Here is a 12,968-nt window from a genome sequence, read left to right as displayed (position 1 = left end):
ACACTGACATTTGACACTACCTTATATGGAATCCTCCAATTTCTATTCTTTTTGTCCTACCAGATTTTAAAAATAATTACAGGTATTATTTGACATATAAATACATCTCACCTGACTGAATCACGAAAATTATTATTTGAAATAAAAATATTTTTGATCTCAAATGTTTAGGACAGTTAAACAAGTTTTTTTACAAATAATTGAACCAACTTTAATTTGCTAGCTTAAGCGAGCTTTAAAGATGTAGTATTTGTTTTAAATATATTATATCAAGTTATCAATTTCAAACCAGGAGATCTTCAGATACATGGAAAAATTAATGTTTATTTATCTATATAATTTTTTATTTAATATGCTTTCTACTTAAATAAAATTAACCAAAATTTCCGAGATCAATGTTTTTTTTTTACTAAAACCTTTTATTAAAAATGAATCTACAGATTTTCATAAATTTTACTATATTTCATATTTGGGGGTTCAGTTCATCTTTGTTAAATTTTATTCTAAGAAGTGATTTGAAATGAAAGTTCATAAAAAGATAAAAATGTCGGGTTTTTTGAAAAGATATTGGCAAGGAGAAAGGAATAAGCTCAAAACCACAAAATAATATACTTATCATTCATATACCAAAACTAACGAAACTGCAAATGCAGTTTAAAATTAACTTTTATTTACTCTGGTTATGGTTACACTATAAATTCAGTGATACTGTAATTTTTAAATTCTTACCACTCCTCATGATTCTGAATCAATCACTACAAAAATTTAAAGATTTATCAATTTTGAATTTGAGGTAGTCAGAAATAGGGAACTCCAGCTATGAATATATCAGTAAGAAAGTTTTAATAATCACGTTTCCATGTTTTAAGGAATCTAGAACTATAAATTAATTTTTTTTAATCAAATACTATTTTTTCTCTGTCTTAGGTAGTTTAGCTATGTAAAAGGAGGGTCAATGTTGATTTTATATTTCTTTCTCCATCTGTCAATATACTCTATCTGTAACTGATATGTCCAATCCATTTTCAACCCCTAATGTGAGCGCCAGTCTTTGGAGAAATAAGTCATAACAACTACTCCACTCCTTTTGTTCTACTATGAAGGATATATTTTACTTCCAAAATAGATTTATAAGTAGTAAATAACAGATTATTGTTTTTAATATAATTATTGTTTCTAATTAAAAAATAAAATATTGTTTTTTTTTCACTCCATCATTTGTGATCCCTAGATATGGCACTTTAAAAATTCTTTTTCAATCTACAATTAATTGTTTGTTTCAATTCACTAACTGATATAGTCAGTTATTATATGAGGATTCTATAAAAAATACACTTAATTATTTATTGTAGTCTGTGAAAAGAAATAAAATAAAAACTGTACATCCAAATGTTTTTCCTTCATTCCTTCACTTACTCTTTACTCCCTCATTATTACATTTTTTAAAACCATAGTCAAAGGTACTCCTGCACACCGTACTAGTGAAGGTGCTATACCACTAAGTAGGAATGAATTTCTTATGACTGTTCTAGATTTTGATTGTTTTATTATTGAGGTTTTAGGAAGTGAAATCATGACCCATATATTGAATTTGGAAGACAAGTTATTGTGCTTTTAAAATAAATCCATTAATAAATATAGCGGAATTGTACTATATGTTAGGTTTTTAGAACTTCATTAAAATATCATATAGTTGTGATTTATAAGTATTGAATTTTTAACCTTCTATAATGCACCTATCCCTGTTAAACAGACCTGTTTTTTTTTTAAATTTTGGGTATGTTTATACAACTTTATGCTATTTGTATATATTGAATGTATGTTTTTTTCTTTACCTTATGTCCAAATTTTCCATTTTAAGATTCTCATTATATCTAGGCCGCCATTAGATATTCACTATTTTTCTATGTTAAACTATGACAAAAGCATTCAGAAACATCAACTTAAATGTATATTTTTATGTTATCTCACTTAACGTGAAGGGAAAGTCCACTAATTAATTAATACATTAAAACTGCTTATATACAATAGCATTGTCCACATGTCAGTTATTGTTTACCTTAAAAGTTGAGAATCATTTACTAAACCTGCAATGATTTTATTTTATTTATATGTATATATAGTTGACCATAAAAATTTAAATATAAGAAGATGGTCAGGATTGCGGTCAAAAAAAGAACAAATAATTAGGAGATTAAAATAGTTATAAACTATTTTATCTTTTTTTGACCGCAACCCTGACCATCTTCTTATATTTATTTTATTTTATTGCTTATTTATAGGAATAACAATTATTTCCTTAATTTTTAGAGTCTTTTAAGCTCTGTTGAAAGAGTGAGGATGAAAGTTGTTGAACCTTTCAATCGGATTGAAACTCAAACACTTGTTTTATCAAGACTTCATGCTACTTCTGATTTGCTTAGAAGAGCTGCTAGAATACAACAACTTGTGAAAAGGCTTCCTGGACTAGATCCTCTCAGAACAGCCCATATAATTTCTGAATTGGGTATGAAAATCTTATTTCATTTAAGTAAATTTGATCGATGTCATTTATAAACATTTTGTATTAAATTTAGGAGAGCTATACCAGGATGTAGATCTTTCTGGGTTAGACATTCTTGAATCAGAGGAAAGGCAGATAAAGAAAGAAAGAGCTGCAGTTGAACAGAAAGCTCTAAAAATAGTACAACAGGGATTACTAGGCTTAGATCAAAATCAAGTTAGTATTTAAGATTAAACTAGAATATAATACTTCCATATTTTAATAATCCCATGTCTGGTGACACCAATGGGTTGTCACATGCAAACCAAATGTTCGTTGCCAGTGATAACACATTGGTGTCATGTCGCCACATAAATTTTTTTTATATCTCTTAAATAGAGGAGCTATGTTAAATCCTGCTTTTGGCATTTTTATTAAAAAAAAAAAAAAAAAGGAAAATGTTACATAGTAAAATTAGAACTAAATCTGTGCAGACTGCAAATTGTTAAATTATATATATATTTTTAAAATTCTAGGTAGCTATTGGTGTAGAAATCATGATTAAATTAAATATAGCTGAAAAAGAAGTTAATGCTTTGATGGAAGAGGCTATAAAACAAGTTAAGAGTGGTATGAAAAATGCTCTTGATATGAATGTTTTAGTTCCTACAACAGCGAGAGGTATCCTTGCTTTCTTTTTTATTACTTTTATGCTCTAATTTTCTGCCACTTCTGTATTAAAATTATTTTTAAAGAAAACATTTCCATGATGTGATTTTTTATTATAAATTTAAAATCTTATTTTTTCAAAATGTTTATTTTGATGCTAGAACTTATTATCTAATTATTTTTATTCCAGTATTAATTATTATCAAAATCATTTTATTATTATTATTATTTCTAAATTAAGCAATTGTAAAAGGGTGCTGTGAAACTGTGGATTGATTTTTATGATTTGTGGGACTCATACACTTTCCTCTGCCTTCATTATTTTAATTCTTCATTAAAATATTTACTTATTTATGAAATACTGTTACGAGATTTATAAAAGTAACTTTAATTTATTCATACTTTTGCCATGAAATAGGTTAATATTATGATTGCTTGTATTATTTTTATATTATTATAATGTATTATTATGACTATATGTTGCTTATATTATTTTTGATTTTTGAAATTTAGGAGGAGCTGGTAGGGTCTCTGGCGTCAACATACCAACCAATATTCAGTATTTCCGTAACAAACTATGGTCGTCCTGGGAACATACTTTGAACTCTACTATTTACCCTATGTGTTGTCAGGTAATCAATTGCTTTATCAGTCAATTGCCTAATTTTCCATGTATATGAAGTGGTGGGACATTTTAGGAATAACCTTCTTGTTTTTCTTTAAAAGTATATTATAAGTATTATTAATAATCATCTAATTTTATTTTCGAAAATAAATTATCTTTAATGTGAGTCATGGATCAGTTCACACAGGAGCCTCATTTCAAAGAGTTATCCTCCGTTTAATATAGAAGTGGAGGAATGAATCAATTTCAGTTACCTCACTAATTCTTTATTTTTTACTGCTGAATTTTCTCTAAAAGTTCTCAAGAAGTCCTTGTATGATTACTATCTGGTTATTTAGCCCTCAATTTCTCAAATTATTTCTCTGTTGCTTCAATTTTTTGGCCTTTATTTTTACTATGTTTGAAACACTTACGTGTTCTCTGGCAAATTTTTGAACAGTTAAGTTATTTTACTTGTATTGTTTCTGGTAATAGTAGGAGAAATTAGTCTAGAAAGTGGGCTTATTGGTCCTTTTTGCTAATAGTGATTCTATTGTGTGTTTACCATTGAAATAAATAACAACCTTCATAGGCTTCAATTGAACTGACTTCTTTATCTGAGGTGAGAACACCTAAATGTTACTCTTGTTTTCTCAGCTACCAAATATGTCTTCAGTGATGTTTATTTAAATCACTTTTGCTGGTAAAGGACTTTGTTATTATTACAAAAAAATGGATTATTTTCAAAGGCAAATAAATAAATTATATTGAATATGAAATATTTAGAGAATTTAATTTTCTTATTGTTAATTAACTATAAATATAACACATGGGTTTTTATTACTTTAAACTGGCTCATACCTTACTAAATTTATCTTTTGTTATTAATAAAATTGGTTTGTTATCAATACAATGTTGATGTGTGCCATTATACAATGTTTCATTTAATCTAATTTTTAAAAATTGTAGTTAAGGAAATATATACTGCTTACTTATCTATTTTTTTTTTATTATTGTTAATATTTAAATATATTGTCAAGAGATCTTTGTGTTCTACTTATCTGGGGGCAACTTTCTGCACTAGATTTCTCACAAGACCTTGACCAGACATGCTCATAGAAAGGTAATGACCATTAGAAGGGAGAGAGCGAGGAGTAATTGAAACGGAATACGAGTAGTGTTGAGGGTTGTATCTTGAACACTGTCAGTAATAAGTTCAGATATGAAGCTTAGGCTCCACAGGAATGGAAACCACTAGCAGAGGGATGAAACTCCAGACTTCATGGGATGAGATAATTCTGTGACGAAATGAAACCTCAGTTTGAATAGGTAGAACCATAAATAAGTGTAAGAGATGAATGCCTGTTTTTTGAGGGAGTTCCGGAGAACAGGTACGAGCCTGAATGCATCATGTTGGCAGGAAAAATACAGTTTAAAAAAAGAATAAATGAGAAACTCATATGTTCTATAATATGTAGATGTTAGTAAATTAATCTAAAACTCTTGTCATCTCAGGAGAAACATAGAAAAGTATTTATCCTCTGTTCTTTATGTCTGAAAAGATGAACTTTCATAACTGACAATGATGAGCCACAGGCAAGGCTTCTTCCCTTTCTAGTGAGCCTAGTGGCTGCTTGATGGTAATCAAGTGAACCACTACAATACAGTCAATATTACTTTTTTTTTAAGTTACTATGTGGTAAATAAATATAATAGATAACTTTTAATAATAATTGAATTTAACTTATAATAATAATAATGGAAGTTGACCTGTTGTTGACCTAAGAATCATTTTCAAAAATTTTACCTTTAAGAAAGTTATTCATATTTCTGAATAGATGGAAATCTGTTGGAGTTGAGTCTGGCAAATAAGTTGGGTGTGGAAAGACTTAATAACGCAGCTCATTGAGTTTCTTCACTGTCTATCATGAAACATTTGATATCATTGATATTGATGTAACACTGATCTACATTTTTTACTTTACCAATGGGCTATAAGTGTTAAGAAAGTATTGATACACTTGCATTCAGTTGTGCTGCAACTACTTTAACTGTGATATGGGTTTTCTTCCACAGTAAGTCTAAGTTCATCATCAATTGCTGGTTGTCTTCCTCTGGGTTGGTTATTCAAATCTGTCTCACCAGCCAAAAATGTTTCAAAACTCCAGTGAATGGTTTCTTCATTACAACAACCTTCCCCTTAAGACGTGGCAATGTTTCTTGCAGCTTGGGCTGTTAAGTTCCCAAGTTTAAACTCATAAAAACAATTTCTCCAAAAGCACGTATTTCCATGATCGTATTTGATGGCATACTAAACAATGTGCAACCAATTGGAATGATAGTAAATATTATCACAAAAGAGAGGATTAATAACTACTCATTATAATCTGTAAATATAAATCTAGTAAACGACAAAACTCCACTAATCCCACTTTGAATTTCTGAAATAAAAATGGACATTTCATATGAAATGATTCAATAGTTGATGTTTATTTTCAACCATAATCCTTAATAAAAATGGTAAATTAAGTATTCTATACATAATAAAATAATAATATTATGTTTTCTCTTTTAGATGACTCTAATACAAAATGTGCTTAATAATAAAATTGGTGACATGTGCCTCTCTCTTCCTGAAAATGAAAAAAAATCCGACTTAGCTTATTTATTTTGGTCTGAGGTCGATAAACTTATGAAAAGAAGTCTCTTAAAGGCAGCTGAAGGTATGATATTCAAACTCTACTATCTGGTTAATTATTCTGTTTTTCTTTCTTAATGCTTAACTCTTATTGAAAATTAGGATCATCTTACACAAAGCAAGCTCTGGAGGTAGAGTATCCCAAGTTACTTCGTATGCATTTGGATTTCCACAAGAAGCTCCAAACTCTTAATCTGCCTGGAAGTTCTAAACCTATTTTTCCAGTGATGTATATTGTTTTAATTCATCTTCCTAGTAGTAATTGTGCTGATTATTGCTAGGAATCATGGTTTTAAAGTTAACTCTTTATTTTAGTGGAAGCTGCTTGAAGGATTTTGAAACTGCATACCTAACTAAGTCAACAAATGTTGTCCTTACAACTGTAAGAGAAATGTTTTCAGAAGGAAAAGAAGCTACTCCTATCCATCCTCCATCTTCAGATAAAATTGATGCTCTTGTTAAAATGATATCTAAGTATGTGTGTGTAATTAAATGGAAGTATTGAATCAAAATTACTGCAGTTGTTGCTCAGGTTTCTTAAACATTATTGACTTTCAATAATAAATTTCAGTGAGCTGAGTGTTGCTCTTGTCGATTCAACTTTGACAGAAGCTGTTGCAAAAAATGTTGTTGCTAAAGGGATCAAACTATTTTGTCAGAAAGCAGAGGAAGTGATAGTTACCACACCTGAAGCATCCCAGGTTATAGGTATGTAAATTTTTTTTAAATGATTTTTATTATGTCAAAGGTTTCGAGTGATATTTATTCATCAATTTAAAATTCTATTCATCCAATAAGACTGAATTAACGTTTCCAATTTTTAATGAAAATTAATATGAACAAGTTTTATACTATATTTAGATGTAATTTTATAAGTTCACTTATTTCTTCGATTGAGTAAATTATTTATTTATCTGTTTAACCAAATAACTTTTTGTCAATGTTTCAAGGTGTTAGGAATATAAAAGAAAATTCGAAGTACCCTTTATTGTGAAAATTAATTCAAATCTTTTTTTCTTTTCTGATTCACAAAATCTTAACTTTATAATCAATTGTTCCCAGAAGTGACAAAAATGGAAATATTCTCTGTTCAAGAGGCTACATTATGAAACTTAAGCTGTTTCTGAAAAAATAAACAATACATTTTACAAACTATATAATTTTTTAAAATTCAATGTATCCTTACAGAGACATCTTGCCACAACCATTGTATTGTAGAATACCCGCATAAGTTTTTCTAACTTCAAGAATTCTAATGAGACGTCTTTAGAATGCTGTGTTGATTTTTATTTTATTTTTTTAAATGATATAAAATTTTTTTCAGACTTACGATACATCACAACTTAAGTGATTATATTAAGTAAATTATATAAGTATATATAAGTAAATTATATGAACTCTAGAATAGTTGAGAAATAAATGACTATTCCTGTTTAGATAAACATTAATTAGTCTTCTTTTTTTTTTTTTTTATAAATATACATTTGTTGTTATATTTGTTTTTGGCATAATATATATATAGAAAAAACATAGAAATTTTATTGTTACTTTTAGTTATTCTTATTTAATGAATAAGTTATAAATTATTCATCTAGCATCCACTGGTAGAATATTGTGATATTTAAAAAAAAAACCAATTTTGTTGATCCACTATTTGTGTTAATGAAATTCCTCATTTTATACTCCAAAAAAAACTTTCACAATTGTGACAGTTGTGTTAGATCTTCTTTATCAAAAACTATGGACTGCCAATTAGAGGCATTACCATTCATTGTACTTTTTTGCTTTTATCAAGTATAAATTTCTGAAATTAATCTAAACCATTTTGAAAAATGGTTAAATCAGTTAATTTTCTTATTTTCAAGACAGAATATTTCTGTTTTTAAATACCAATTTATTAAAAATGAAGGATACAGTATCAAGAAATCTATTTATGCATTTATTTTTTAATAAGTTTTACCTTGTATAGTAGGTTGTGATTATGTCTGATCTAATTAACCACTTTTATTTATTTCAGAGACACCAAACTTAAGCCAGGAATTGAATATTAGCATAGCTAATAGTGTTTTTTACTTTTCTGAGCAAGTGAAAAACATTCTTAACAATTTGAGTGTTAAGAAAAATATCGCATGTTGCATCACAAATGCATTACAAAATGGTGACAAGTTGACTCAAGAAATCCTCAATCCACTTCTTGCTTCTGTTATTGTTGCTATTGATTCCATTCTACTAACCATGCATAATGAAGATTACAACTTGTAAGCTGATGAAGTAGTAATTACGTTTTAATTGTCTTTGTTTTCATACTATTAAATTTCTTTTTTCTTTATAGGAAAGAATATAATGGTGCTTCTTCACTATATATGAGAGAACTGCAAACCTTTATAGCAAGAGCTGCTACAACATATTTGTCACCATTCCAAAATTTGACTCTTGTTACACAGTCGTGAGTGTTTTATGACCTCTATATTATTATTGTACTAGAAGAAATAAGGATGAATTCTCAATATCATCATTATTTTTATTTGATATGAGGCATTATAGTATCAATACATAATAATTAGTTATATTAATATTATGTATGGTATTCTTGTTATATAAATATACTTAATATTCTTAGTATATATTTATAGTTGTATATTATGCTATCAAATAAAAAAAAAAATTATTAGTTTTTTTTATAATGATAAATCAGTTTAAATCTTAGTTGTGCAAACTAAACTAAATTTTCTCATGAAATAAAATTAAGTAAGTGGGCTTGTTTGATCCAGGTTTTTTTGATACCTCCTGGAAGGACTTAATCCAACTGATTAATCCATTTATATATACATTGGGAAAAAAGTTATTATGATTTACACACTTTTGTCATTGATTTGGAAGCTTTTGGAAAGTTGTTATTTTTTTCTCACCTTTAATTATCTAACCTGCCTATACAGTCAATTCTAGGATACTGTAATTCAATAACACATGTTCCACGACTTCTTCATTGTCTTAGAATCATATTCCTCTAAGTAATTCTTTTAAGGGCATGAACCAAAACCAGTCAAGTGGGTCAAATCTGGGTTTTAAGGAGAGAACTTGAGGGGCCCCAGCCCATTTCTTCTACTTTATCCCGAGTCAAGATTGATGTGTGATGGCTGGCAAACTATCTTTCTTTCATTATTAAATATGATAATTAATTAATAATAATAAGCATATCTTATATTTTGTTATGGTAGGCACTTTTCACTGAACACAACTTGCGACCACCTTTAATTAGCTCTCAAGTGGCACAAATGTTGTCTGTAAGATTTGTCCTTCGACATCAATTTTTCATTTTCAACTTTTTCTCACCTACCCTTTAATTATCTAACCTGCTTATTCAGTCAATTCTAGGATACATTAGTGCCCCAAACTGTTCTTTCAAACAAATAAAAATTTCCAAGGTTTTAGTGCATACATTATTTAAAAACTTCATGAATATATGAAGAATTGAAAAAACAACAACTTATTTTATTGTTTAATTAGTTATTTAAATCAATTATTAAACCATGCACTTCCTTTTAGCTATATTATGGACTTTTAATCATTTGTAGAACTTTTACTGAACTTATCAAGGATTTTCTAGCATCTAGTGATGTATTTAACTTTACAAGAGGAGCTTGCATGTTCCTTGAGAATCAAGTCCCTTTAGATAACTTGACTAATTAAATATAACATTATCAAGGATGCATATCGATGATTTTCAAAATAAATTGTAGATAAACAGTTATATTGAGAAACCTTATAATTATTTATTATCATGTTTGTCTCTCAATGTTGGCGACATCCTTGTGGTTTTAGTATCAGTTCTTATTCCTCAACTTCAGATCCATCGTTGTAGCTTATTAACAGGATATTCCAAACGATGTCATTATTGTTTGGGATTTGGGTCGATAATTTATCAGAGTCCACAAGAATGTAATCCTTCAGGCTTTCTGCTTCTGTCTTTACAACTGTCCTGTAAACTAAAATTGGTGTTTGAGTTAAAGTAAGCTATTTTTTTTCTTATAATAGGGATGTTTGTTCTTAATGCTGGGAAAATGTTTTAGGCTGACAAACCTATCCTCATTATGTTGCCCTTATATCTGAGGTCTCCTTATAATCGCTCTTGTTCTTATAACTGAGTTATCTGATTTCCTTATAATTATACCTTATCGATAGTTATATCTTATAGTTATAACTCAGTTATCTCATAACTGAGTTATCTACTCATAATTTAATATTTACAATTTTGTTTGTTTAGGTGTCTTGAAGTTTCTTCTAGAACCTTGGAGTTGTTTATGAGGAATGCAACATTAGTTCGCCCGATAAGTGTTTCTGGACAGAAGAAACTATTATCAGACTTCAAAACTGTCAGTATATAGATTATATACTATATTGATATTTTTGTTTTAATTTATCTAATATACCTCTCTCTCTCCCCGTTGCTCCCACGTATTAGAAGATCCCTTGAGAGGGAGACAGAATAATTTACTGCTATGCTAATGAACATACCAAGAAATGATTTTGGTGAAAAAAAAACTGTCTGTTAGCAATATTTTATCTCATGAAATTTCTTTTTTTTTTTTCTTTTTCTTTTTGGCAGAAAGCACTAAGGCCTATTTAATTTTCACTAGATTTAAAATACTCAATTTTAGTGTTATTACCCTTTCATTAAACCTACCTAGAGAATCGACTATTTTTATTTTTGAAGTAGTATTGTAAAAAATTAGTAATTTTAAATAAACAAATTAATATTTAATGAACTAAAACTAATTATTAATTACAGGTGGAGGATGCAATAAGCCCCCTGTGTACTCAGTTGAGCGAATTGGGGAAGGTTTACCGAACCTTGAGGTCACTTAGAGCTCTCGTGACAGCCCCAATCAGCGAAGTTGTAGCGTCGCCAGTTCTTGGTCAGGCCATCCCATACAGTCTTATAATAACATTTCTGATTTCAAGAGGTCCACCTGAACTTCCATCTCCTCATCAGGTAATTACTATTGGTTTTTGAGTTAAGTTTAAATTGAAAATGGTTGTTTATGAATTGGTTTTTCCCTTTTAAACCATACCTGTCAGTTTGCTTTATGACCGGATTTATTTGAAATTAAAATGGTTTATTTGCATTGGCATGTGGATGTATTGTATATTGTTTAATTCCTGTTTGATTTAAGTATTTAAAAAAAGAAATAGGAAAAAAAAACACTTTTTGTCCAATGGTCATCAACCCATATTTCTCAAGATGACTTTTTGAAAAAATCTATATGAAATATACCATATCTGTTTATTACAAAATAGGAGGAAACAGTTTTCCTCAATTTTCTACATATCACATCATAGGTTTTATTTTTTTTGTTTAAATTTGGTTCTGCAAAGTTTTGTGCCTTTTTTAAAAATACAGGTTAAAATAAAAAGGCTGTTAAAAAAAATTGTTAGTCATGAAAAAACTATTAATATTATATTAAAAATTGTGAAATGTTAACCACCCAATATTTTTTACTCAATTATTTTTTCTTTTATATATATTTTACATTTTGGTGCCGTGTGCTGTAACATTAGGCTAGAGGTGCCATTCTTTCATAATTAACAATACCATACAGATGCTAATGCCTTTTAACTATTGGATTATTTAGTTATGAACTTTGTTGTTTATCCCAAGGAATTTTGTCTTGCCTTGGTTGTAGATTCCACTTTTCCTTCTTGATACCTATGGCAAATCACGTTCCATCAATATTTGTTTTATTGTTAGATGTTGCAGGCCATGAGTACATACTGGTGCAGGCTTTCCTTCCACTAGGTGGCTGTCTACAAGTTCCAAGTGCCTGTTCTCAGTCTTCTTGTTGTAAATTATTTTTTTCGATACAATTGTTCATAATTCTGCTGTATCTCTAATTAGTTTAGCTTGTTCGGTTGGTCTACCAAATAGAGCCAGTCTTTATTCAATGCCGATTTAAATTGATCTTTAACATAGGATTTAATATTTGGCAGACAGGAAGTGGGATAATTTGAAAGAGAGTGTAAGCTTCTTTAGCACAAGTGAGCGATCGCAAGATCTACCATCTTCATCAGTTGACTGACAGAGTGGTGCTCCTCATGATTGTCAATACATTGTATGATAATAATTTGATCTAACATTATAAACCATGTAAAATATCATTGTAATTGTAAATATATCATTTAAATAAATAAGAAAATAAAAGAATATTTACGATTCTTAGTAGCATGAAGTATAGAGTAACCTAGAGTACTCAGTCATTAAGAGAGTCCACCACCAAGAGTCCTCTTGGGAAACAGTCAACAGTCACATTAGATGTGGTTGTGTGTATTCTTCCACTATTTGCGATATTACTAATGTGTTCTTATTTCATACTAATTCCTACTGGTCAAAATCCTGAATCTATAGGAATATAACTGAGAGCTAATTCATCTTGGCTGTCTGTCTTTTTATCAAGACCTTCAGCAAATACCTGTAGGATTTGCCCTCCCCTTCATGACTGTAAGTGCATATCTTACAG

General features: G+C 29.0%; 1 protein-coding gene across 2 annotated transcripts in view; it reads left to right on the top strand.

Annotated features, from left to right (window-relative positions):
- The window catches only part of fws (four way stop), a 34,691-nt gene that overhangs the window by 20,895 nt on the left and 828 nt on the right, over window positions 1–12,968 (top strand). For both annotated transcript variants that reach the window (XM_014431980.3, XM_014431981.2), the window contains exons 4-15: window positions 2,311–2,506; window positions 2,577–2,719; window positions 3,019–3,163; window positions 3,665–3,783; window positions 6,331–6,478; window positions 6,556–6,682; window positions 6,769–6,927; window positions 7,025–7,161; window positions 8,471–8,711; window positions 8,786–8,899; window positions 10,718–10,826; window positions 11,243–11,446. In XM_014431980.3, the coding sequence (XP_014287466.1) occupies window positions 2,311–2,506; window positions 2,577–2,719; window positions 3,019–3,163; window positions 3,665–3,783; window positions 6,331–6,478; window positions 6,556–6,682; window positions 6,769–6,927; window positions 7,025–7,161; window positions 8,471–8,711; window positions 8,786–8,899; window positions 10,718–10,826; window positions 11,243–11,446 (1,842 nt within the window). The remainder of the gene's footprint in view (window positions 1–2,310; window positions 2,507–2,576; window positions 2,720–3,018; window positions 3,164–3,664; window positions 3,784–6,330; window positions 6,479–6,555; window positions 6,683–6,768; window positions 6,928–7,024; window positions 7,162–8,470; window positions 8,712–8,785; window positions 8,900–10,717; window positions 10,827–11,242; window positions 11,447–12,968) is intronic.

This window comes from Halyomorpha halys, unplaced genomic scaffold (assembly GCF_000696795.3).
Source record: "Halyomorpha halys isolate HHAL.00 unplaced genomic scaffold, Hhal_1.1 Scaffold1017.1, whole genome shotgun sequence".
Taxonomy (NCBI): domain Eukaryota; kingdom Metazoa; phylum Arthropoda; class Insecta; order Hemiptera; family Pentatomidae; genus Halyomorpha; species Halyomorpha halys.
The sequence above is the reverse complement of the archived record's forward strand: the minus strand, read 5'-3'. Positions and strand labels throughout refer to the sequence as shown.